The sequence below is a fragment of the Carcharodon carcharias genome, chromosome 3, assembly GCF_017639515.1.
Source record: "Carcharodon carcharias isolate sCarCar2 chromosome 3, sCarCar2.pri, whole genome shotgun sequence".
NCBI classification, from domain to species: domain Eukaryota; kingdom Metazoa; phylum Chordata; class Chondrichthyes; order Lamniformes; family Lamnidae; genus Carcharodon; species Carcharodon carcharias.
In genome coordinates, this window is record NC_054469.1 from 66,957,914 (window position 1) to 66,981,634 (window position 23,721).

The window sequence follows — 23,721 nt, forward strand, 5'->3', positions numbered from 1 at the left end:
CTTCTTCAAAAGTCCATGGAAGCAGAGTCTTAGCATATTTTTAAGGCAGAGGTAGATAGCTTCCTGATAACCAAGGAGGTGAAAGGTTATTGGGGGTTGGTTGGAACGTGGAGTTGAGGTTACAATCAGATCAGCTATAATCTTATTGAATGGCGGAGCAGGTTCAAGGGTCCAAGTGGCTTACTCCTGCTACTAATTCATATGTTTGTAACTCACCAAGTCTCCTTCAAAAGCATCTTCAAAACATGTGATCTCTACCACCTAGAAGGACCACCATCATCTGCAACTTCGCCTCCTAGCCACACACCATCCTGACTTGGACCTGTATCGCCATTCCTTCACTGTCCCTGGATCAAAGTCCTGGAACTCCCTTTCTAACAGCACCATGGGAGTTCCTACACCACATGAACTGCAGCGGTTGAAGGCGATTCACCACCACCTTCTCAAGGACAATTAGGGATGGGCAATAAATGCTGGCCCAGCCATCGGCGCCCACATCCCATGAAAGAATTTTTTAAAACCCTTCATTTTTTTTCCAAAAAAGGAAGCAACTTAGCCTTGAATCAATTGCGAAATGGTATTGGTTTGGCTACGACAAGTTCCTTTTTCTGTTTCTGGTATTTAACAGAAACCTCCACTTGTCCCTTACAAGACCACAAGACATCAAGGGACAATACAAGGCCAAAAAGCTCCATGTGTTGGACATTCCCACTTCCTTTTATCACTAGAGGCTGGCACACTGAGTGAGGTGAGATGGAAGGACCTCAGGATGATGTGGAGGTGGACCTATTATTTGTGGGGATAGGGAGAAAGATCAGCAATGAAAGAACTGTGCGATAAACCAAAGAATAAATTGTAATGTGGAGGACAGCTGGCAAAGCTGTTGTCATGGGTAAGGAGGAATATATGTGCCTGATTTTTTTTTAAGACTCAAAGTCCAGATTTCAGAAATAATTAATCACAAAAAAACCTATAAATTATTCATACTAGAGAAGAGTGATTAGGGCCGTGATTTACAGGAAGTAGCGCTAGCAACATAGGTGGATTCTTCAGTATGAACTAAATTCATGTCACATTCAATCCTGTTAATCTGGGCATGTCACTCTGTATCTATAGTTCTTCCTGGTTTCTCAAAAATCCAAATGCTGTGGCCCCAAACACCCCTTCGCCCTTCCAACATAATGCAAAGTTTAGACTCCAGTATTGCATTACAGATAGAAGGGTTAAAAGGAAATATGAATAGGGTGGGTAATTATGATTAGAACTGATTGCTCATGTACAACGTAAATATCAGCTTGGACTAGCTTTGCAGAATGATTGTTCCTGTGGTGTAGCTTCTAATTATTACTCCCAGTGTAACTGTGTCACTGCCCAAGGTTGGAATATTCAGCCGTTTGGCCTGTTGCAGGTGGAGCCTCTGCCCACCCCAAACATAGCCATCAGGACAAACAGGTCAGGACAGGACATGGTACTGCTTACACTTGGTGAGACCAGGAGTACTTTTTAAAATTAATTTTATGGGATGTGGGCATCGCTGGCTAGACCAGCATTTATTGCCCATCCCTCATTGCCCTTTAGAAGGTGGTGCTGAGCTGCCTTCTTGAGCTGCTGCAGTCCATGCAGTGTAAGTGCACCGACTGTGTTATCAGGGAGGGAGTTCCAGGATTTTGATCCAGCGACAGTGAAGGAATGAAGATATATTTGCAAGTCAGGATGGTGAGTCGCTTGGAGGGAAACTTCCAGGTGGTGATGTTCCCATCTATCTGCTGCCCTTGTCCTTTTAGAGGGTAGTAGTCGTGGGTTTGGAAGGTGCTATCTAAGGAGCCTCGGTTAGTTCCTGATAACTGGTGGAAATGGGGTCTATGCAAGGGATGTTAGAGTGGGGATGGTACCAGACTGGGATAGTGAGTTGAAACTCCCAGGCTTTTTTTTTTGATCAATAACGGAAAGTGTGGCATCCATGTGCCCAGAACATGTACTGTCTTATTTGAGTGTGTGACTATGCCACATTCAGGGACTTTTTGCGGAACCATACCTACTATTGCCCCTTTTCATGACTGCATGGTCAGCACTTTGATTTGACAATATTAAGCGATGCACAGGAGCAATTTGAACATGCTTTGCACAAAGATGAACAATTAGTAAAGCACAGTGCTTTCTCTCTCAGTGACATATCAAGGTTACAGTAAAGTGCAGTTACAATATATTTAAGTCAACTCTTTAGCAACCTTGCATTGTCCAGTAGTTTCCTTTCTCACCTGCTTCCAGCTTTGGACCACAGGGAAGATGACACTTACTTATATTTTGTTACCTTCACCCATGCTGCTGCTTATAGCAGAATGGCTTTCATCACCAAAAAGAATAAATCCCCTGCAGCAGGTTTCCAGCACAATAAACGGTTGTTATCCCATGTCTACCTCAGCCCTTTTTGACCCTTCAGTTGCAGGCCTTTAGGGTAACCATGACTGCATGAGATAATCATTGCTGCACCTGATAATCCATCCCATGGTGCTCTTTAGCACAACATGTGCTGAGTCTGGTGATGCCAATTATTTATTAAAATGAACAACTCTTACATCTCAGTGCTGAGTCAATGTGACAGTACCATAGGTGTGCTCCTAGACCAGAATAGCATTAATCTTCCAATAGTCACTATCAAGCACTTGTTGAGCACATGAAAAACAGCCAATTCTTAAGCTTAGTCCTATGTTCTGCTTTAAACAACATTTCTCAAATATACTATCAGAACTTCACCTCCTGTACCAATGTGAAGATTACTGTTTTTCAGATTTCATAAAATATCAAAGCATGCGGACAGGCTTTTCAGTCCATCAAGTCTCCTATCTTTGTTTTTTATTTCCATGGGAGACATCTAGTCTAATTCTACTCTCATCACATACCTCACACCATTTTTAATATTTATCTTCTTTTTCAAACTACTATCCAGTTTCCTTTTAAGAACAGTTCTTCGATGAGAGTTTGTGGCAGATATTCTGTTTTCTAACCATGCTCTTTGTAAAAGATATTTTTTCTGCCGACGCCTTACCTCAATCTATTATTACAATCTATCATGCTACCTATTTTTCAGCTCTAGTGAAAGGAAGATCTTGCATTTATATAGTGCCTTTCATGGCCACAGGAAGTCCTAAAGCATTTACAGTCAACTAAGTGATTTTAAAGTGTTGTCAACGTAATGACCTAAGAAATATGGCAACCACTTTGCAACCTGCAGGATCCCACAAACAGCAATGTGGTAATGGCCAGATAATTTATTTTTTGGGGCTAGATTTTCAAATTGGGATTGGTAACCCAACATCCATATGAATTCCAATTCCCAACCCCACATCTGACTGAACTCTGTCGCTTTTGCTAACTATTTATAAATGCTAATGCCCTAATGGGGCAGTAGGTGAGCTCGGTGCCCAATTAGTGGCTCTGGGCACCATCGGGGGCAGAAATTGCATGCCAATGTCAGCGGCAAAGGCAGGCAACAGCCATGTTGAGGCCTGCCACTGCCGCTGCCTTGCCGAATAGAGCAGGTAGCTCATCGGAGGGCCAGAAGGATAATGGTTTGATAATTAGGGCAACCGGGCCAAACTAAGGTAACACGCACGTTCTGCCACAGATTAGCCGAGGGCCCAATAACATTTACTATGACAAGAAGAATTTTTTTTGGCCCCATGGTGAACCCAACATCTGTGAACTAACATGCACCAGGCTGTTTAGGTTTACCAAAATCAGATTTTAAAAATTCCTTCCTGAATGCCCCAGACGCACCTTGGTCAGCTCCCATTTTCCTTATGTTCACTCCAAGGAGGGTGCTATGTAGTAATCCAATATGTATGTCCTTGGCATTTACTAATTCCCCAGTCAGATATAAACCCTGTGGTACTGTTGCCTCCCCATTTTTCACTGACTGTATCGGCTTGGCCATTTAGCTAAATGGTGAGTGGAACATCATCAGGCTGGATGGCTGGGAAGTTCTACTCAATCACCTGCGTTGACACACTTTGCACACCGCACTGATATGTTGACCATATTTATGTGCTCAATTCTGAAGTGGGATTGAAACAATGATGTTTGATTGCTAAACTTTGTTGGTACACATTGGGTTGGCTTGAGATGACAGTCTCAAAGTACAAAGGGTATATTCTCCACAAAAGCAAAATACTGTGGATGTTGGAAATACTGAGCAGATTGGGCAATGTGTGGCGAAAGAAACAGAGTTAATATTTCAGATTGTCCTTTTGTCAGATGAATTCTGCTCCATCTCCTAATGTTAGGCCCATCTTTCTGATCACATGTCCTCACTAAAGAGACTGGAACAAAATCTACTCTTAATTTTTCAAATACTCAAAAGTGCCTCATCTATTGTCATTTCCTTCTTTGTTTTATTGTTTGCTGTGATATAGCAAAGTGACTTGATCAGCTGTGATACTGGGATTTAATTCATTGCATGTAATGGGAGAATATTTTAGCTTGTAGAAGGACAATATGAAAAGAAGGCTGTGTTTGATGATGGCATTAAAAACGCTGCCTTCGATGAAAAACAGTTCGGGATTTGCTGAAACTTGCTTTGTTGTCTGTTGTCCATCAGATATACATATGCAGCAATGTGGTGGAAGCCCGACAACAGATAATCGAACTTGCTCGGCAGCTGGACTTTATCCCAGTTGACATGGGAGCGTTGGCTTCAGCGAAAGAGATAGAAAACATGCCCCTGCATCTCTTTACCCTCTGGAAAGGCCCTGTGCTTGTGGCAATTGGCTTATCCATATTCTTCTATATATATTCATTCATCCGAGACATTGTTCACCCCTATGTGAAGAACAGACAGAGTGACTTCTATAAAATTCCAATTGAAATTGTGAACAAAACCTTGCCTGTAGTTGCTATTACCCTCTTGTCGCTCGTGTACCTAGCAGGATTGCTGGCGTCTGCTTTTCAGCTGAATTCTGGAACTAAATATCGCCGATTTCCTGCCTGGCTGGAACATTGGCTGCAGTGTCGCAAACAGCTGGGGCTTTTGAGTTTCTTTTTTGCCTCTGTTCACACTGTGTACAGTCTCTGCCTTCCAATGCGACGCTCAGAACGCTACTTCTTCCTCAACATGGCCTATCAGCAGGTAAAACAATTTGAGCCTCTCTTCTTTTCTTTTTAAGCGCCTCTGTTGTTGACCTTATTTCTTCCTTCCATTTCCTGACATTATGTTACCAGGCTAATTTGTCATCTCCTTTTTCACCCTGGCATGGGGCCTGGCATCTGCTATGGCCGGGCAACTGGCCAATTCCCAAGGCGCTTATACTGCTGCTGTGAACTGGCTCCCAAGACACATAGTAAGGTGGCCTGGTGTAAATACCTTAACAGATTTCTACTCCTCTTCTGCCTAGCCTGTTCTACTCTCCCATTAGGCCCAGGAAAGCAAAGAGCAGCTTCAGTTCTCTCAGGCCTGTAAAGTTGAATCTGGCCTGTGTGATCAGGTCCTTCTGGCTGCAGATGGAGGTTAGAGAGACCTGGACAGAGTAGATAGGGAGAAACTGTTCCCAATTATGAAAGGATCGAAAACGAGAGGGCAGAGATTTAAGTAATTGGCAAAAGCGATATGAGAAAAAAACTTCTTTACACAGCAAGTGGTTAGGGTCTGGAATGCACTGCCTGAGAGTGTGATTCTGTGGAGATCAGTTCCCAAATCAGTCTGAACATTTGGGGTCGGGGTGGTGGTGGTTACAAAAAGTGAGGAAGCCTAACTTTAGATCTTCAGTTTTTCCTTGGGAACCCCACATACCTGCCAGTCAGCAGGGCCTGGAAGCAGGTTAACAACACAGCTTTTCTGGGTGCCTCTGCACTGGGTCAGCTGGCATATGTAGGGGAAAATGAAGTGGGAAACTATGGAACCACCCTCTCTCTCACTGCGTTTAACAGCTCCATCTGTCTGCACCTACTGCAGCCACAGGCCTACCTCAGCCCCAAGAAATTGCAGGATAGTGTTAAACGGATGGAGGACCCAACAACCTGGGTCTCAATCCTGACCTTTACGCCTTGGGAACACTTAGTTCTCCAAGCACCAGAACCAGGAAAATCAGCCACACAAACTACCCTAGGATCTTACATGTGCCAATGCAGTAAAATAAATAACCAGGCCAACAACTGCAGAGAAAATGTGCAATACAGTATCCTTGGACAGTGTGTTCTCAGATAATTGACTCAGACAATTGCAAATCCAGGTGCCTTCATGTCCTTCAGTTTGGAAAGTTATGGTCTAGGCTGTATATGTTTAACCAAAGAAAGTATTACAGCTGAGATCATTCATGTGCTCAACTAACATCCACACCTTGGCACTTTCCAGCAGAAGTGATTGGATAACAATCATAAATAAGAACTTGGGCTAATTCTTTTGAGCCCAGTTCCAGGGGGACTGAACCCATTTGTGGTGCCTGGATTACCATCCAGTTGAAATCTGCTAACACAGTGCAGATGGTAATCCAGGCCCAGTTCCCCTGGAATAGGGCTCAAAAGACTTAGCCCAAGTTCTTATTTATGATTGTTATCTAGTGCAGAGCAGATACAAAGCTAGAACTTCCCTTGTCCATGTAATTTGGGCCTATACTAGGCTATGTATTTACCCACCAAGCCATGCAAGGGCTCTCGTATTTTAATGTAGATTTGAGCATGCTGATGTAGAATATGTGGATAATACTAACACATCTGAACCACTGGAAGAAGTCCCAATAAGCTGGTCCAACATTGTTCAATTGTTGTGGAAGGAGGTATTAAGCAGAGACTGAATATTTTACCACATTTGGAAGGTTGAGTCATCTCGGACAGCACCCCTAACGGTCTGCTCAACTTGGGAAAAGCCACATTACAATAGAAATTATATATTGCTTACACTTATTGCTACAAACTAGCTGTGATTTGTCAGGTATGACATCCCAAGACTGAATCCACTATGAGAAAGGTCAGGTGCAAGAGTGAAACAGGAGCCAGTGCTACAGTTAAGAGTCCAAAGAAGAGAGCAACAGGAGCAAATAGCCATGTACTTTACCTTTTAGAATTGAGATAACTACTTCTTTCCATGAATTGGCTGAACTGGTTTGCAAAATGTGAATGGCTGTAATATATTGCATCCAAAGCAGAAGGGTCAGCTCCGGACATAACTAATAGCCCTATTTAACCAGGGTTGTCAAGATATGTATTTCAGATAACTTTTGGGATATTTTAATCCAACAAGTTGCCACTCTGTATATTTGCACAACCTGTAGAAATATTGCATCACATGTATTCTAAGTATTTGGTTATAGACAGCATCTGTCAAATATTTCATAGTGAATATCACATGGACAGTAATTCTGCAGGGCTGAAAAGAAGACCTGGCTGTTACAGAACTTGCCCAATTATAATCCTTTTCAATTAATTGTATAACATGCAGGCAATTCACTCAGACAGTTTGCCGCCCATACTATGAAAGTGAAAATTTTATCTTTTTAATGTTTTGTTTTTCTACATTAAAGAAAATGTGTTAAAGAAAAGTGTTAATTTTTGGCCACCTAGGTATGGTCGCCTGATATATGGGGCCAGATTCCCGAAGCACTATGGGGGAAGGACCAGAAAGGGCAGGCCCAGAATTCCCTGCTGCAGGTTTGCTGGCACAATTCTGCCCCCGAGGAATTTTCGAAAAGGCTAAGTTGGTGGGGGCAAGGGGTGCAGCTATCTTTCCACAAGTGGCAGGGTAGACGTTAAGGTGAATAAGTGGCCTATTAGAATCATAGAATGGTTACAGTGGAGAAGGAGGCCATTCACCCTGTTTTGACAATGCCGGCACTCTGCAAAAGCAATTTGCCTAATCCCACTCACCTAGTTTTTTCCGAGAGCCCTACAAATTTTTTCTCTTCCGATAATTATCCAATTGCCCTTTGAAATCCACAATTGAACCTCCATCCCCCCCACCGCACTGTCAGGCAGTGCATTCCAGATCCTAACCACTCGCTGCATAAAAGGTTTTTCCTCATGTCGCTGTTGCTTCTTTTACCAATGACCTTAAATCGGCATCCTCTGGTTCTCGATCCTTCTGCCAATGGTACAGCTTCTCCATATCTACTTTGTCCAGACCCTTCATGATTTTGAATACCTCCATCAAATCTCCTCTTAACCTTCTCCCCTCAAAGGAAAACAGCCCCAACTTCTCCAATCTATCTATGTGTCTGAAATTCCTCATCCCTGGAGCCATTTTTGTGAATCCTTTCTGCACTCTCTCTAAAGCCTTCACTTCTTAACTAACATGTGGTGCTCAGAACTGGACACAATACTCTAATTGGGGCTGAACCAGTATTTTATATAGGTTTATTATAACTTACTTGCTTTTGTTCTCTATGCCCATTGCTATAAAGCCCAGGATCCCATGTGCTCTATTAACCACTTTCTCAACCTGATCTGCCACCTTGAATGATGTATACACATATATGATTTGAGTTGGTCCAGGTCAAGTGGAATGCCTGAGGTGGCAGCTGTAAGGGCGGTATGTCCCGCAAGGTGTTGAAGCAGTTGCTGACTAAAGTCACCAAGAAGCAGAAGAAATCTCGCCAGCGGAGCTGTTCCATTTACGTATACGGTGCTGACCCAGGTCCACCCTTCCACCAGGACCTCATCCAAGGCCATGAGTGTTATTAACTCCTTCATTGTCAACATTTTCGAGTGCATCACCTCCGAGGCTGAGGTGTGAGCACCTCATTCACTACAACAAGCAGTACCATCTCAGCCAGGGAGATCCAGAGTGCCCTCCGCCTCAAACTGCCAGGGGAACTGGCCAAACGCACCATCTCCGAAGGCATAAAAGCAGTCACCAAATACTTCAACTCCGTTTAGATCGATCATTCTAAAGATTATACATTCAGGTTCCTCTGCCCCTGCTTCTCCTTAGAATTGTGCCCTTTATTTTATATTGCCTCTCCACATTCTGCATATCAAAATGAGTCACTGCCACTTCTCCGCCCATTCCACAACCTATGCCCTCTTGAAGTTTATCATCCTCCTCACAGTTCACAGTACTCCCAAGTTTGTGTCATCTGCAAATGCTTTTTGGAAGCCTTTGTGCAACATGAGCATTGTACACCAAATACAACATTATGAACATTACCCTCATCAATCCTCTCTCTTACCTCATCAAAAATGTCAAGCAAGTTAGTTAAAAACAATTTGCCCTTAAAAAAATTCATGGGCAACATTTCCCCCCCATTGGGGGAGATTTGCGGGAGTGTGTGCAGGCAGGCGGGTTCCCGAACATCACCCCTGTTTGCGCATGCATGCGAAAGAGCGCACGGATCTCCCTGAGGCAAAGTGTTGCCTCAGGGAGATCAGCTCAGACTTGAAACTTTAAAAAAGATGAGGAAAAATTTTGCTGCCATGTCCCCTCATGTGACATTGTCACATGAGTTGGGACATGACCATAACTTTTATTTTAACACACTCTGAAATTTTAAAATCCCTCACGAAACTTCATCCCACCCATGGATGAGGTGCCATGCTTTTTCAGAAGCCCGCCAGGGCTCCCGGCCTGCCCGCCAACCTTAAGGTTAATGGTTTCAATAGTATTTTACTGGCCTTAATAGGCTGTTGACAGGTCGGCGGGCACGCAGCCAACTCGGCTACGCGCCTGTCGACCTGAGAATGTAAATGATGTGGGGTGATGTCAGGACGCATGCCTGACATTGCCCCGCATAATTTTATGCGTCGGCGAGCGGGCCCTGCCCCCGCTTGACAAACAGAAGATTCGGCCCCATGTTGTGTTCCTTAATTAATCCACATTTATCCAAATGACTCTTAATTTTGCCCCAAATTATCGTTATTAACTAAGAACCCAGCTCGAGTTTCCCTATCAGCAGGCAGGCCCCCTGTGGTGTCTGAAACATGGCCAATGAAAGGAGGTGGCCTCCGGTGGCAGACTAGGGATCAGCTCTCCAGTAAGCCTCTAAACCCCATTCCACGCAGCTGCCATACTGCAGTGATTACAGCTGCAGGCAAGGGCAGCTCTTCAAATTTTGTGTCCTCTCCAAAAGAACAGCCTGACAGCTGTGGTCTCTTTCTATTTTAATATTTTTAACTAGTGTTTTGAAGACACCTCAAGGTGGAAGAGCCTTCTCTCTCTCTTACAAGCATCAGCAGCTCTGCCAATTTGCCATTGTTGGAGGGTTTCCTATTCACTCCCCATCCTCAGGAGCACATCGGCCATACTTAATTGGATGGCAAATGTGGCATTTTGTCATTAATTGACCTGGCACTGAAAAGCCACATCAGTCTACTTCTGCTACACTTCTCCCAACATCACCCAACATACTGCCCATAGACTCAAGATTTTGCAAACTATCTAATTAGACTTTCTGTACACAATGGCACATTTCTGAGAGTGATACCCACAACCTTAAGTCAACCCCCCAGGAGCTCCTCCAAGTCTGTGTAGAGGTAATGTTGAAGTTTATTTTTTCTTGTGTCATCGTCAAGGTGAAAACATTTTGTCAAGGGGAATGAAACTTTTTTTTATTTTAGGCACCCAGTGTAGGCATTAACCACTCCAAGTATATCACAGCCAGATGCAGGATGAAGTTCTCCGTACCCTGCACCAAGAACTCATGCTTCAATTTCAACCTTGAGATATTTGTTTTCCATTTTCCCACCACACTCATCGTATGGCCTTGTATGAGGTTGGCAACTAGTGCTGAATTAGGAAACATTTTTTTGTTGCAAGTCCATGGCTACTAGATACTAGATTGACTCTACACTAACCTCTTTCACATTGGACCCTTAAGGCCAGCAGACAGGGGAGATGAAGCCCATGAATGGTCAAGGTCAGTGAATGCACCATCCAATGCCACATTCCTCCAACTGTGCCACTGGCCTCAATTCACCTTACCCCATAACTCACCTAACAGCAATCTCCATTAAACATGATATAACATTCAAAGCCTCACCTCACCCTCATGCACTCAGCATTGTAGAGGGGGAGGGTAGTGCAGGCGCAGCTGTCCGGAGGGTGAGGTCACACAAGAGCACTGCTGCAAAGGACTCTGATGAGAAGCGTCATGAAACGGTTGATAGGCATGCACAAAATTAAATGCCTGCTGCGTTGTCTGGCCGGCGCAAAAGCATGTTGTCACTGTTAAAGGCCATGAAAGAATCTATCACCAACATGGCACAGGGTTTTCGCAGAAGTTGGAACCCATCCTTTCCAGCGTAGAAGTGCTGGACAACCCATGAAACTCTTGTGGACCCAGAGATAATGCATGGCCTCATGGCTGATATCTCTGCTTTCATTGCAGCACAAGCAGATACCACTCAACAACTGAGAGCTGCAGTGAAAGCTCAGCCTGAAGTCATGAGATCTCAGCTTGTTGCCATGCAGGCTGGGACTGATGGTTCATGGCTGCAGCTCCATTGCCCAATTGGGCTTGCAGCATCTTACAACATTACAGCAATCTGTCCTCCAGCAGAATATTAGGATTGCTGAGGCACCACCATGGAGAGAGTGGCATTGGATCTGTAGAGCACGAAGCTGCTGCCCGCCCACCACTGCCACTTGCTGTTGCCTTTCCAGTTCAAAGCCGGGCCTTCTAGTATCAGACCTTCTTGAGGTTCTCCTGCGAGGCCATCTGCAGTCTCCCTCACTGAAAGTCAGCTGCCTTCCACAGCCATACTGCAGCCACTGGGTTAGTGCTGCATAGGAGTTCTAGGACAGACAAAGGCACCCACAAGACAGGCACAAAGAAAATGTACATTGGAGAGACCAAACGTAAACTGGGCGACCACTTTGCAGAACACCTGCGATCTGTCCGCAAGAATGATCCAAACCTCCCTGTCGCTTGCCATTTTAACACTCCACCCTGCTCTCTTGCCCACATGTCTGTCCTTGGCTTGCTGCATTGTTCCAGTGAAGCCCAACGCAAAATGGAGGAACAGCATCTCATCTTCAGACTAGGCACTTTACAGCCTTCCGGACTGAATATTGAATTCAACAACTTTAGATCTTGAACTCCTCCTCCATCCCCATCCCCTTTCTGTTTCTTCCCCCTTCCTTTTGTTTTTTCCAATAATTTATATAGATTTTTCTTTTCCCACCTATTTCCATTATTTTTATATCTTTTATGCCTCCCCACCCCCACTAGAGCTGTACCTTGAGTGCCGTACTATCCATTCTTAATTAGCACATTCGTTTAGATAATATCACCACCTTCAACACCTCTGTGTTATTTTGTTCTTTTGTCTGTGACACCTTTTGATTATCTGCTCCTATCACTGCTTGCTTGTCCCTACAACCACACCACCCCCCTCCACTTCTCTCCCCCCACCCAATGACCCCCCCAACCTTAAACCAGTTGGGCATTTTTAAGAGGCGTTAGCTAGAATGTTGAGGTTGAAAATGGCACCGCTGACATTAAATCAGCATTACGTGCTGACTGATGTCACTACCTGCCAATTCTGCATGTTTCCAGCAAACAGTCCCAATGCCCACGCTAAAAAGCCGCACCAAAAATGTGCAGTGCGGTGACCCCATTTTGTATACAAAAGACCATCCTTGGTGCCAAAAATATGGGCACTGCGAAGCTGAATTTCGTGACCCGTATTACCAGACATCTGTTTTGTCTAGACTATAGTTAGTAACAAATAAATGCCTATGGGAGACATTATTTCAAATCCAATGTTTGATCTTCCGAAGAAGACCTGCACTTTTACAATCCTTATCACATTTTTCAGAAATATTTCATGTATTAACTTACTTTAAAGTGCAGTAAAGTAGGAAGACACAGTGACCCAGATGCTATGTATCTGTTTCCCTGTTGAACTGAACTGAAGTATACTCCTACCGTGTCATACACAATATTTTGTTTATATAAAAGATTCTAACTTCTGATCTTAGTGTTGATTTAATTCTTAATTGTCTGATGTTCACTTTTGAAACTAACTTATGATTTTTGTCTAATTTTTGTGAATTTTCAAACTACGTTTAAGGTGGGTGGCTTGAATAAAAGTGTTTGAATTGGATATAATGTATTTATTGTGGTCCTTTCATAGGTTCACATCAACATTGAAAATTCCTGGAATGAGGAGGAGGTGTGGAGAATGGAAATGTATATCTCCTTTGGAATTATGAGTCTGGGTCTGCTCTCATTGCTAGCAGTTACATCAATCCCTTCAGTCAGCAGTTCTCTGAATTGGAGAGAGTTCAGCTTTATTCATGTATGTTTCTCTTTCATTTCTTAATGATTTGTAACAATTTGTATTAAAGAAGAATGTGACAACAGGCAAATTACTTTAGTGATTATTTAGGGAGACCTAGATCAATCTAATTTGAATGAGGAAGTACCAAGTAGTTTAGAGTCAGAGTTGGTAGATGAAATGCATGATTGTTTCTTGAGCTGGTATGTTAAGGAAGTCATGAGAAAAGCAATGCTTGTATTGATTTGGTATTCATAACTGAGACAGACATGTGATGTGGAAGTAATAATACTTCTGAGGGACCGTGGCTTCAGTGTAATCAGGTTTAAAATGAACTGGGAGTAAGAAATATCTAGGACCAAGTTCTAAGTCCATAAGTTTAAAGGGGCTAAATTCGGTAGAATTGAGGGAGAAACTAAAGTTTCAAAAAGAAAACCATTGGGGCTGATTGAGCAACAGCATTTCAGTACAAAACAAGTGGAATACCTTTAAAGATGTAGGGGGGAAATTTGTTCATCTGGTGTTGCTATGCAGATTTATGTCAATTCCCTGGGATCAGGCAGTACCATGGGCTTCTCCCCTGTGTAACTTGCATGGCATTCATTATTGATATATTTGAAGAATGCCAGGCAGGTAGTGGCCCACAGTACTGCCTGTTCCCAGGGAATTGACGTAAGTCTGCATGTGAATGAATTTCTTCCCATAATGCTGAGCATGGAGGACAAATAAACATGTAAACTAACAATGTCAACTAAGCAAATATGAATTGAATTAGCAAAAAATGTTAAAAAAAGATGGAGGGCAGGATTTTTAGTTCAGCGTGGGGACAGCCGAAGTATGGACCGCAATTGGCCCCCAACTGCAATGTCATGCTGGCGGGCCAATTAACAGCCAGCCAGCGTGAAGCACACGTTGAAATGCTCAGCATTGCTGGGGTGGGGACAGGAGGAGGGCGGGCGCTGGCATGAGCACGGGATGAAAGCTCCCTGAAGACAGAGAGCTGCCTCAGGGAGCTGAAGACTTCAAAAGTATTAAACAAAGATTTTAAAATCAGAACAACAAAAATGTCCAAGCATCATAAACAGTCACCTGAACATACACATTATAAAAATTCTGTCTATAGATTTTTATTTTTTTCTTATATAATAATGGAAACCTCATCCCAGCCTTAGATGAGGTTTCATGAAAAATGTAAAGGCCACCTGGCCAACTGTAAGATTGAACGGACCATGAAAAATCGGGGACAATTACAACTTTAATGGATTTAATTGTCCTCTTAATTGTCGGCGGGCGCACTTCCGACTTTTGCCTGCGCCCATTGACTGAAATATCGCGTGAGCGCAGAATGATGTCGGGACAGTCGTTCGAGCAAGTCAGGCGTGCGCCTGCATGTTGACCTGAAAATTCTACTCATAGAGTGTCTGTACAAATTCTATAGGAAGAAAGAAGGAGTGCACTGGGACTGTGACAAGAAAATGCAGAAATATATTTTAAAAAACAATTGGAGAGACATGTAAAAGGCAGCAAGTGAGGCTAAAGAACATTTTCAGGATAAGAGGGCAGGCAGGAAGACTTCCTGCTACTCGGATCAGTCGAAGCAGATAATGTTGCTATGTTTGAGGGATGGCTTGAGGCATACATGAGGGAGAAGGGCAGAGGGGGATACGTGATAGGGTGGAGAGAAGCAGTTAAAGTTGGGAGGAAGCTCATCAGGGTTTTAAATACCAACACATAGTTGCAATGAAAGGCCGATTTCTGTGCTGTAGCTTTTATGTATAGAAGTGGTGAAAACTTTAAGCAACACAAACTGAATTGAAACTAAGAATGAACACAAACGAGAAGTATTCTAAGGCCTGAATTTCACGATTGGCATGCGCGCCAAGGCGGCAGGCCCGGAAGCGGACATATAATCCACCCCCGGGTGAGATTGCATTTCCAATGCAATTTCACACTGGATGGCCAATTAAGGGTCCCATGGTGACCCAGTGGGGGATTTAAAAGCAGCAGAGGCAGCTCCCTGAAGGCTGCCAGGGGAGACTTTGTAGCATTGGGGTTGTTTAACGAAACATTTTTTTTGAGCTGCAATGGCATCTGCACCTGCTGGGCACACCAGGCGGGAGGGCAAATCCTGTGGGCACAGGCCCTTCCCCCCCAACCCTGGTTCTCGGTTGAGTGCCAGGGAACCCTCGTGGAGGAGGTCAGTGCCAGGTGAAACATCCTCATCCCCAGGGATGGCAAGAGGAGGCCACTGTACCTGATCAAGAAAGCATGAGCAGAGGTGGTAGCCCAGCTCAGCGGCCGTGATGCTGTGCGGCGCACGTGGGTGCAGTGCTGCAAAAGCTTCAATGATCTGCTGCGCTCGGCAAAGTTAAGTACCAAGGTGGCATGAATCTGTGTTAACATCTGGCTATCCCCTGTGGTGCTCAGGGGTGTAAGAGTCTGAGTGCCAACTGTCAATGACATCAGCATCAGCAAGGCGGTGAGCTCTGGCTGCTTGGCCTGATTGCTTTGCAGGTTGAGGGTCACGACTCATATGTGCCCTGCAAGGTGTCCCTCAGCTGGGGTTGGCCAGGCAGCAATGGCACTGCAGGTAGAGAATGGACTAATCAATGCCCCTACGTCCTTTTAAGAGAAGAGAAACCATAACAACATCGGGAGGTCAAGGACGGGAGGAGGCCCCCCAAACCTGCTTATATTGACGAGGTATGAGGTGGATGCCTCAGAGACGGAGTGCCGGCGCCCAGCTCGGCTCACAGGTCGTGGAGAGGCAAGGGTCTCTGATGAAGGTAAGAGTGCAACGCACAGAGGTGAGAGTGTTGGAGTGTGTAAACATTGTTGTGTTTCTCATCTGTAATGGAAACCTCAAACCTTCAGTCCCCATTGTTCATTGAAAGACAATGGCACCATGATGCAGATCTCCATTGTCTCACCAACCCGCCTAGCATGCACAGTGACAGTGAGATGACTAATACAATGACATGTTGCTTTTCTCCACTAGAATCGCCATCTAGCCAAAGAGTGCCAGACCCCGATGAGCCACCCTTGGCGTCAGAGGACCTATGGCCACCAGGTGCACCTGCATCACATCCCCTCTCTGCACCAGGCACCATTGCATATACCAGCACCTCGGTGGTCATTAGATCATTGGCTACAGTGTTGGTGCACAGTGGTGAGGGCACAGCACACTCGCATGAGGAGCAAGCGGAGGCAGGGAGTGCCCAGGGCACCAACAATCGGAGGATAGCTGGAGATCAGGACCATGCTGAGTCTGAGGCAAATGATGAGCCTCTTGAGTTGTACATTAGGTGGCAGAGGCTGGATGTCCAGTGGGTTGCGCGGGAAGATCTGGCAGAGATTCCTGAGGGTTTGCGTGCCATGGTCTATGCCATGGAGGGGTCCATGCGGAGCATGAGTACTGCGTTGACCCTGAGCACCGAGCACACTGCCGCCTCCATTGAGAGAGTGATGATTCTCATGGAGAGGCAGCTCCAGGATAGAATCAGGGGTTCCTAGGGTTGCACTTGGACCTGAAAGCCCTCACACAGGCAATTACCTCAGGAGCCCTCTGCCAGTGTGAGAGAAGGATGAGGCACCTAGTATCTCTGCTAGGTTCCCATCCATCAGTGGCTAGCAGAAAAGTCCAGACCAACTTCATGTTGGCACATGACCTGCCTGCCACCTCTGTGGGCTCCTCTCGGGGCGCTCTGGATGATGGCAGCAGCTCCTCCACCCATCCAGTCGAGCTGGCACCTGTGAGTGGCAGAGGATGTATGCATCATGGAAGCTGCCAGGGTATCTTGCACAGACTTGCAGAATCTGCATCCTGTGGTCATAAACTGTCTGGATGTTCATGGAGTGGAAGCCCTTCCTGTTGACAAAGGCACCCAGCTCACCTGCTGGCACCTTGATGACCACATGTGCAGTCGATGGCACCCTGGATGTGGGGGAGCCCAAAGCCTCTGGCTCACTCTGCCTGGCTGGCCTCGTCCCTCTGGAAATGAATAAATGTCATGACCCGCCTGAACAGAGCATCAGTCACCAGCTTGACGCAACTGTGGACAGATGATTGGGACACTCCACAAAGACCCCACCACTGACCCCTGGAAAGAGCCAGAGGCATAGAAGTTGAGGGCCACTGTGACCTTCAGAGCCACTGGCATGGGGTGGCCACCCACACAGTCGAAGGTGATCTCAGGCCCAATCATCTGACAAATGGAGGTCACAGTCTCCCTGCAGAGGCAGAGCCTCCTTTGGCACTGTATGTCTGACATTTTATGGTAGCTGCATCACTGCATGTACACTCTGGCATCAGGATAATGGTGTCTTCTGTAGCCCCTTCAGCCTTGGACTCCCTACCGGCCCTGCCGCCCCCTGTGCCTCTCCTCCCACAGGTCGCTCCCTTGGATGCAGCCCATGGACACCTGACCTCCTCTCCCTTCTGGCCCTCTCTTCCTCCTCAGAGGAGGTAAACAGAAGGCTGTCTGGTAACCAGAAGGGTCCACGTGGTTTAAATCCTCCAGGGGCCTTGGAGACCCCAGTAAGTCCTGGAATGAAGGTTAGCAATGCAAAGACTGAAGCTCAAAACAGAGATAAAGCTGTCAAGTTTCACTGCACAACCAGCAGCAAACTATCTCCTAACCATCTCGCTACTCACAATGGCAATGCTCCAGACCCTGTTTATTCCACCCTTGGATGACAATTCATTAAAAACAGGCTGTCCGCCTGTCGTTTTGCCCGTGCGGCGAGCGTAAATTCGCACGGGCAATCTAAAATCGTGGGCAATAGGTTTTTTAATGGCCTTAATTGGCCCTTTAATTGTTGATTGGCGCGGCTCCAACTCCCACACGTGCTCGTCAACCTCAATATTGCTCGCATGCACGGTGACATCAGGACGCATGCCCGATGTCGTTTCGTACAATTTTACATGCGTTCGGGCTGGGCGCCCACCCAACCAATGTAAAATTCCAGCCCAAATGTATATTTGCTCCAAGTATTCACAAGAGAAGTGGTGAGCAAGCATTATTTTCCAAACTTTTCCAGGAAATCACATCCTAGATGAAATCAATCACTTCATTATAAAAGGAGTTGAGGTCCTCAACAGGTTAAATGGGCTGATAAGTGCAGAGAAGGAGGCTGATCCACAGTGTCAGGGAACTAAGTTATGAGCTAAAGACTGAAGAAACTTGGGCTTTTGAACATTTAAAAAATGTATCTGAGAAGTGCTCTTACAGGGGTTTAGAAGATTGTTAGAGAAATAGAAAAAGTTAACATGGACATTATTTTAAATTAAGTTGCAGGAGAAGATTTAAATAGATTCAAACTTCTAGAAGATAACTTCAGGACTGAAATCACAAGGAATGATTAATGTAAAAATATAGTGGAGGCAAAAACCTTGGAATTATTTAAGAATGGATGTTAGGCTTTTTGGCTGGATGAGCTAAGATGAGTGAAATGACCTTCTTCATCCACCTAGCATTCAGAATTAGAGCTATTGAACTTCCGGGGGAATTTTGTGCACACTGAGCGGAATCTTGTGGAGGTGTTGAGGGTCTCAGCCGCTGGCGGGAGAGCTAACAAGAGCCCCACATTGCCTCTTTTTGAGAAGTCCTGCCACATCATGTGCCGCTCAGCCACTTGACAGGTCAGCATTAATTGCCTACTTAAGGGCCTCAAGTGGCAGCAGGGTGGAAAGGTCATCCACAGGTCTGCACTCTGGACTAAATTGGAATGGCAGCAGGAAGGTGATGGGGGTCTCCATCTGCCACCCTCCCACTTGATTAAATGCCCTCCGCCACCAAACACATCACAGCCGACGGTGGGGGGTGGGGGCGGAAACGGGTGCACAAGATCTGGTCCACTGTATCCTAATGTGCACTTCAAATTCAAGGCATTACTGGCCCCTTATTGTACATTTTTAATTGAAATAATTTAAAGTGTTTGTCAAATTATTTTTATTTCGATAAAGATCCATTCGCCATATCCCCACAATACAGTTCCTAAGCAAAAGACTATAGCCTTTTAATGTAAGTAGGAGAAGGAAAAAATTAACTTGCTCATATATTTTTTTCTTTTTTTTAATGAACGAACTGTTCGATCGAGGCATTATATGACTGCTGAATTTTTCCCTAAACTGAGCACTTGGTTTTTATACATGCTGGTTGGACAATAAAATGGGGCTGTAATCACCACACTTAGACTGATACAGCATATCAAGCACTGGAGACTCATATTATCAAACCAGACGCCTGAGGCCTGATTTACACAGCACATGACTATGCGATTGGGGAATGCTTTGTTCACAAAGCTCATTAAAGACCAAATTGAATTTAGTTGACCAGTGCTGCTCATACTGCAGCATGGATGCCTTAAATACACCCAATTGGCTGAATATCTGCAAAAAATGAGTGCTGCAAAGGAGGCCTGTTCTGTTCTATCAGATCTTTGGTGGCTTTCTTAGCAACTTACTGTGCATTTCTTTGGTCATGGTCTTATTGGACAGATTAAATTAGGGAAATTTTTTGAAATCTTTTTTAACTGTTCTGTATCTTTTGTCCATGACTATATATTTGAGTTCCATTGCATGACAGATGGGTACAGACACTCATCTTAAACATATCCTAATGCTGCCACTTGTGTATATAGATGCAGGTTCTCAAGCTTTACCTGTTGGAAGGTACCTACAGTTCACATTTGTCCAAACCAATTATTTCAGCTATTTACCTGTGGAAAGGATATGAGCAAGCAAAAGCAGTTCAGTTCTGCCTTGTCAATTTGAAAACAAGGATGAGAATTTTAAAATCAAGACATTGCTTCACCAATGGGTCAGTGAGCACAGGGGTGATAGGAGAACAGGACTTGCAAGTTGAGACACAGGCAGCAGAATTTGGATGACCTCATGGTTACAGAGTAGAATGTGGGAAACCAGCCAGTGCATTAGAGTAGTTAAGCCTAGACGTAGCAAAGGCATGAATGAAGGTTTCAGCAGCAGATGAGCTGAGATAGGGGCAAAGTCAAGCAATATTACTGAGATGGAAATAAGTGGTCTTAGTGATGGCATGGATGTGAACTCAGAAGTGCATCTAGGGGTCAAAAACCAAGATTGCAAATTGTGCGCTTAATCCGAGACTGTTGCCCAGGAGACGTATGGAATCAGTAGCTAAGGAACAGAGTTTGGAGCTAGGGCCGAAAACAAAGGCCCAGATTTTCACCACAATAAAGAGCTTCTCCATCGTGGTGAAAATGGTGGAACAGCCTGGAAATCCTAAGTCCTTCCCCAGAACATGGCATTTCATATTTTTACGGAGTCGAGCCAGGGTTCACGCATGTGCGGTTTATGGAGGCAGCTGGCCATTTAAATCATCAGCTGCTTCCACTAAAGTGGGATTTTGTTAGTCCAAGAGTGTGAAACCCAGAGTGTGAAGATTACACAAGCTAAGAGCTGGTCTGAACTTGGTGGATTCATTTGGACAGCCTGGGTACCTCTTTGGAGAGGTAAAGTATCCCTTTGGATAAGGTCTTGGGACATCTTTGGGAGAGGTAAAGGTATTGTTAAAAGTAAACATCGTTGTGCATAAAAGGTACATTAACTCATTGGAACTGTCAAAGAATTGTTAAAGGATGCCAGGTGGGTTGCTATGGGTGGTGTAAGGGCAAGTGGTAGGTGAGTGTGGGCATTGGATAGCATGAGTTGGCACTAAATTGGCAGAGGGCCTATAAAGGGCCATGGGGATGTGGGAGGCATGGAGGTTGGTAGAGGAACTTGGGTTGGCATACAGGGTATGAGGGGTAGGTGGAAGACATGAGTTGGCATAAGTTGGCATGGATGGGATATGGGGAGTGTGTGCTGGGGTGAGCGGTGAAGGCTAGAGGGCTGTTTTTTATTTTAATCGTTCTTTAATTTAATTCAACAAAGTGCCAGAGCACAGAGGCAGGTCTTCCTCAGAGTGCCTCTGCACCCGACAGCCTCCACACCTGTTCCGGGGGCAATGGGCCTGACTTCTAATCCCCGGAACAAAAATCCGATCTGCAGGTGGCCATTTTTAAAGGTTGCGATCATGGGGCCAGGAATTATCCCGTCTCTGCACACCCAACACAGGAGCAAAAATCTAGGTAAATGTCCTCAGTCTTCCCAATATTTAATTGGAGAAAATTTCTGCTCAACCAGTATTTGATGTTGGATAAGCCATCTGATAATTTAGCAACAGTGAAAGAGTCGAGGGAGGTAAAGCAGGGTGGAGTCAGTGTAAATGTGGAAACTAATGCTGAGCCATTAGATGATGTCACAGAGGGGCAGCAAAATAAGAATGGAACCAGGTGAGAGCAGTCCCAACCAGATGACCAATAGTGGAAAGGTGTTAGAGGAGGATGGTGTGGTCAATGTGTCAAAGGCTGCAGACAGGTCGAGAAGAATGAGGAAGGATAGTTACCTTTGTTACAGTCACATAGAATGTCACTTGTGACTTTGACAAGGGCTGCTTTGGTACTGTGGTAGGGATGGAAACCTGATTGGAGGAATTCAAGCATGGAGTTCTGGAAAAGGTGGAGCAGATTTGGGAGGTGATAACACACTCAAGTACTTTAGAGAGGAAAGGAGGTTTGGAGGTTGGTTGCAAGGACCATGGGGTCAAGGGTTGATTTTTTTTTGAGAGTGGTGGTGATGGTGGATTTAGAGAGAGGAACAACAATTGAAGAGAGAGAACCATTTACAATATTTTGAACCCTTCAAAATACTGGCACAGGAAATTTTGTCTCCATATTTTTCTTGCACACTTTGTGCATCATGTGCCTATGTTCTAGAAGCCTCATTAAAATACAAATGAACCAACAATAGTATGGGGTTAGTTCCCCCGCTGTCCTGTACACAGCACCTGGCGTATAGCGGTCTTATTAAAACAACCCCTTTATCTTCTTTACCTGCAGCATCATGTAGGATATGGTTTCATTTAAAGTGGAGGTAGTGGCATAGTGATAATGTCACTGGACTATTAATGTAGAGGCCCAGGCTAACGGTCTGAAGATATGGGTTCAAATCCCACCATGGCAGCTGGTTACCACCTATGACCCCTCACCCCCACCTCAGCTGATGAATCAGTGCTCCTCCATGTTGAACACCAATTGGAAGAAGCACTGAGGGTGGCAAGGGCTCTACTCTGGGTGGGGGACTTCAATGTCCATCACCAAGAGTGGCTCAATAATACCAATACTGACAGAGCCCTTAAGGACATAGCTGCTAGACTGGGTCAGGGGCAGGTGGTGAGGGAACCAACAAGAGAGAAAAACCTACTTGACTTCACCCTCACCAATCTACCTGTCGCTGATGCATTTGTCGATGACAGTATTGGTATTTGCAGGAGTGACCACTGCAAGGTCCTTTTGGAGGCGAAATCCCATCAGCACATTGAGGATACCCTCCATCATGTTGTGTGGCTCCACCACCAGCCTAATTGGGATAGATTCAGAACAGATCTGGCACCTCAAAACTGGGTCTCCATGAGGCACAGTAGGCCATCAGCAGAAGTAGAATTGTACTCAATCACAATCTGTAACCTCATGGCCTGGTAAATACCCCGCTCTACCATTACAGTCAAGCTGGGGGTCAACCCTGGTTCAATGAAGAGTGCAAGAGGGCATGCCAGGAGCAGCACCTGGCATACCTGAATGTGAGGTATCAATGTGGCGAGGCTAAAACGCAGGACTACTTGCATGACAAACAGTGCAAGTAGCATGCGATGGACAGAGCTGTGAGTTCCCACTACCAACGGATCAGATCTTAGCTCTTCAGTCCTGACACATCCAGTTGTGAATCATAGTGAACAATTAAACAACTCACTGGAGGAGGAGGCTACACAAGTATCTCCAACCTTAATGATGGGGGAGCCCAGCATGTCAGTGAAAAAGACAAGGTTGAAGCATTTGAAACCATCCTCAGCCAGAAGTGTTGAGTTATGACCCATCTCGGCCACCTCCTGAGGTCCCCAGCATCACAGATTCCACTCTTCAGCCAATTCAGTTCAGTCTATCTGACATCAAGATATGGCTGAAGGCGTTGGATGTTGCAAAGGCCCTGAAAACATTCTGGCAATAGTACTGAAGACTTTTGCTCCAGAACGAATTGCTCCCCTAGTCAAGCTGTTGCAGTACATTTATAACACCAGCATCTTCCCAACAATGTGGGAAATTCCCCAGGTATATCCAATCAACAAAGGCAGGACAAATCCAACCTGGCCAATTACCACCCCATCAACCTACTCTTCATCATAAGAAAGTGTTAGAAGGGTCATTGACAGTGCTATCAAGCAGCACTTGTCCAGCAATAACCTGTTCACTGGCGCTTAATTTGTGTTCCACCAGGGCCATTCAGCTCCTGACCTCATTATAGCCTTGGTCCAAGCATGGACAAAAGAGCTGAACCCCAGAGATGATGTGAGAGTGACTGCCTAGGTTTCAAGGTAGCATTTAACTGAGTCTAGCATAGAAAAACCCGAGCAAAACTGAAGCCAATGGGAATCAGGGAAACTC

The 23,721-nt window shown here is 45.1% G+C and overlaps 1 protein-coding gene across 2 annotated transcripts in view; it reads left to right on the forward strand.

The window, feature by feature from the left end:
- Nucleotides 1–23,721, forward strand: part of steap2 (STEAP family member 2, metalloreductase) — a 106,238-nt gene that overhangs the window by 50,734 nt on the left and 31,783 nt on the right. For both annotated transcript variants that reach the window (XM_041185106.1, XM_041185107.1), the window contains 2 exons: nt 4,598–5,125; nt 13,060–13,224. In XM_041185106.1, coding sequence (XP_041041040.1) covers nt 4,598–5,125; nt 13,060–13,224 — 693 coding nt within the window. The remainder of the gene's footprint in view (nt 1–4,597; nt 5,126–13,059; nt 13,225–23,721) is intronic.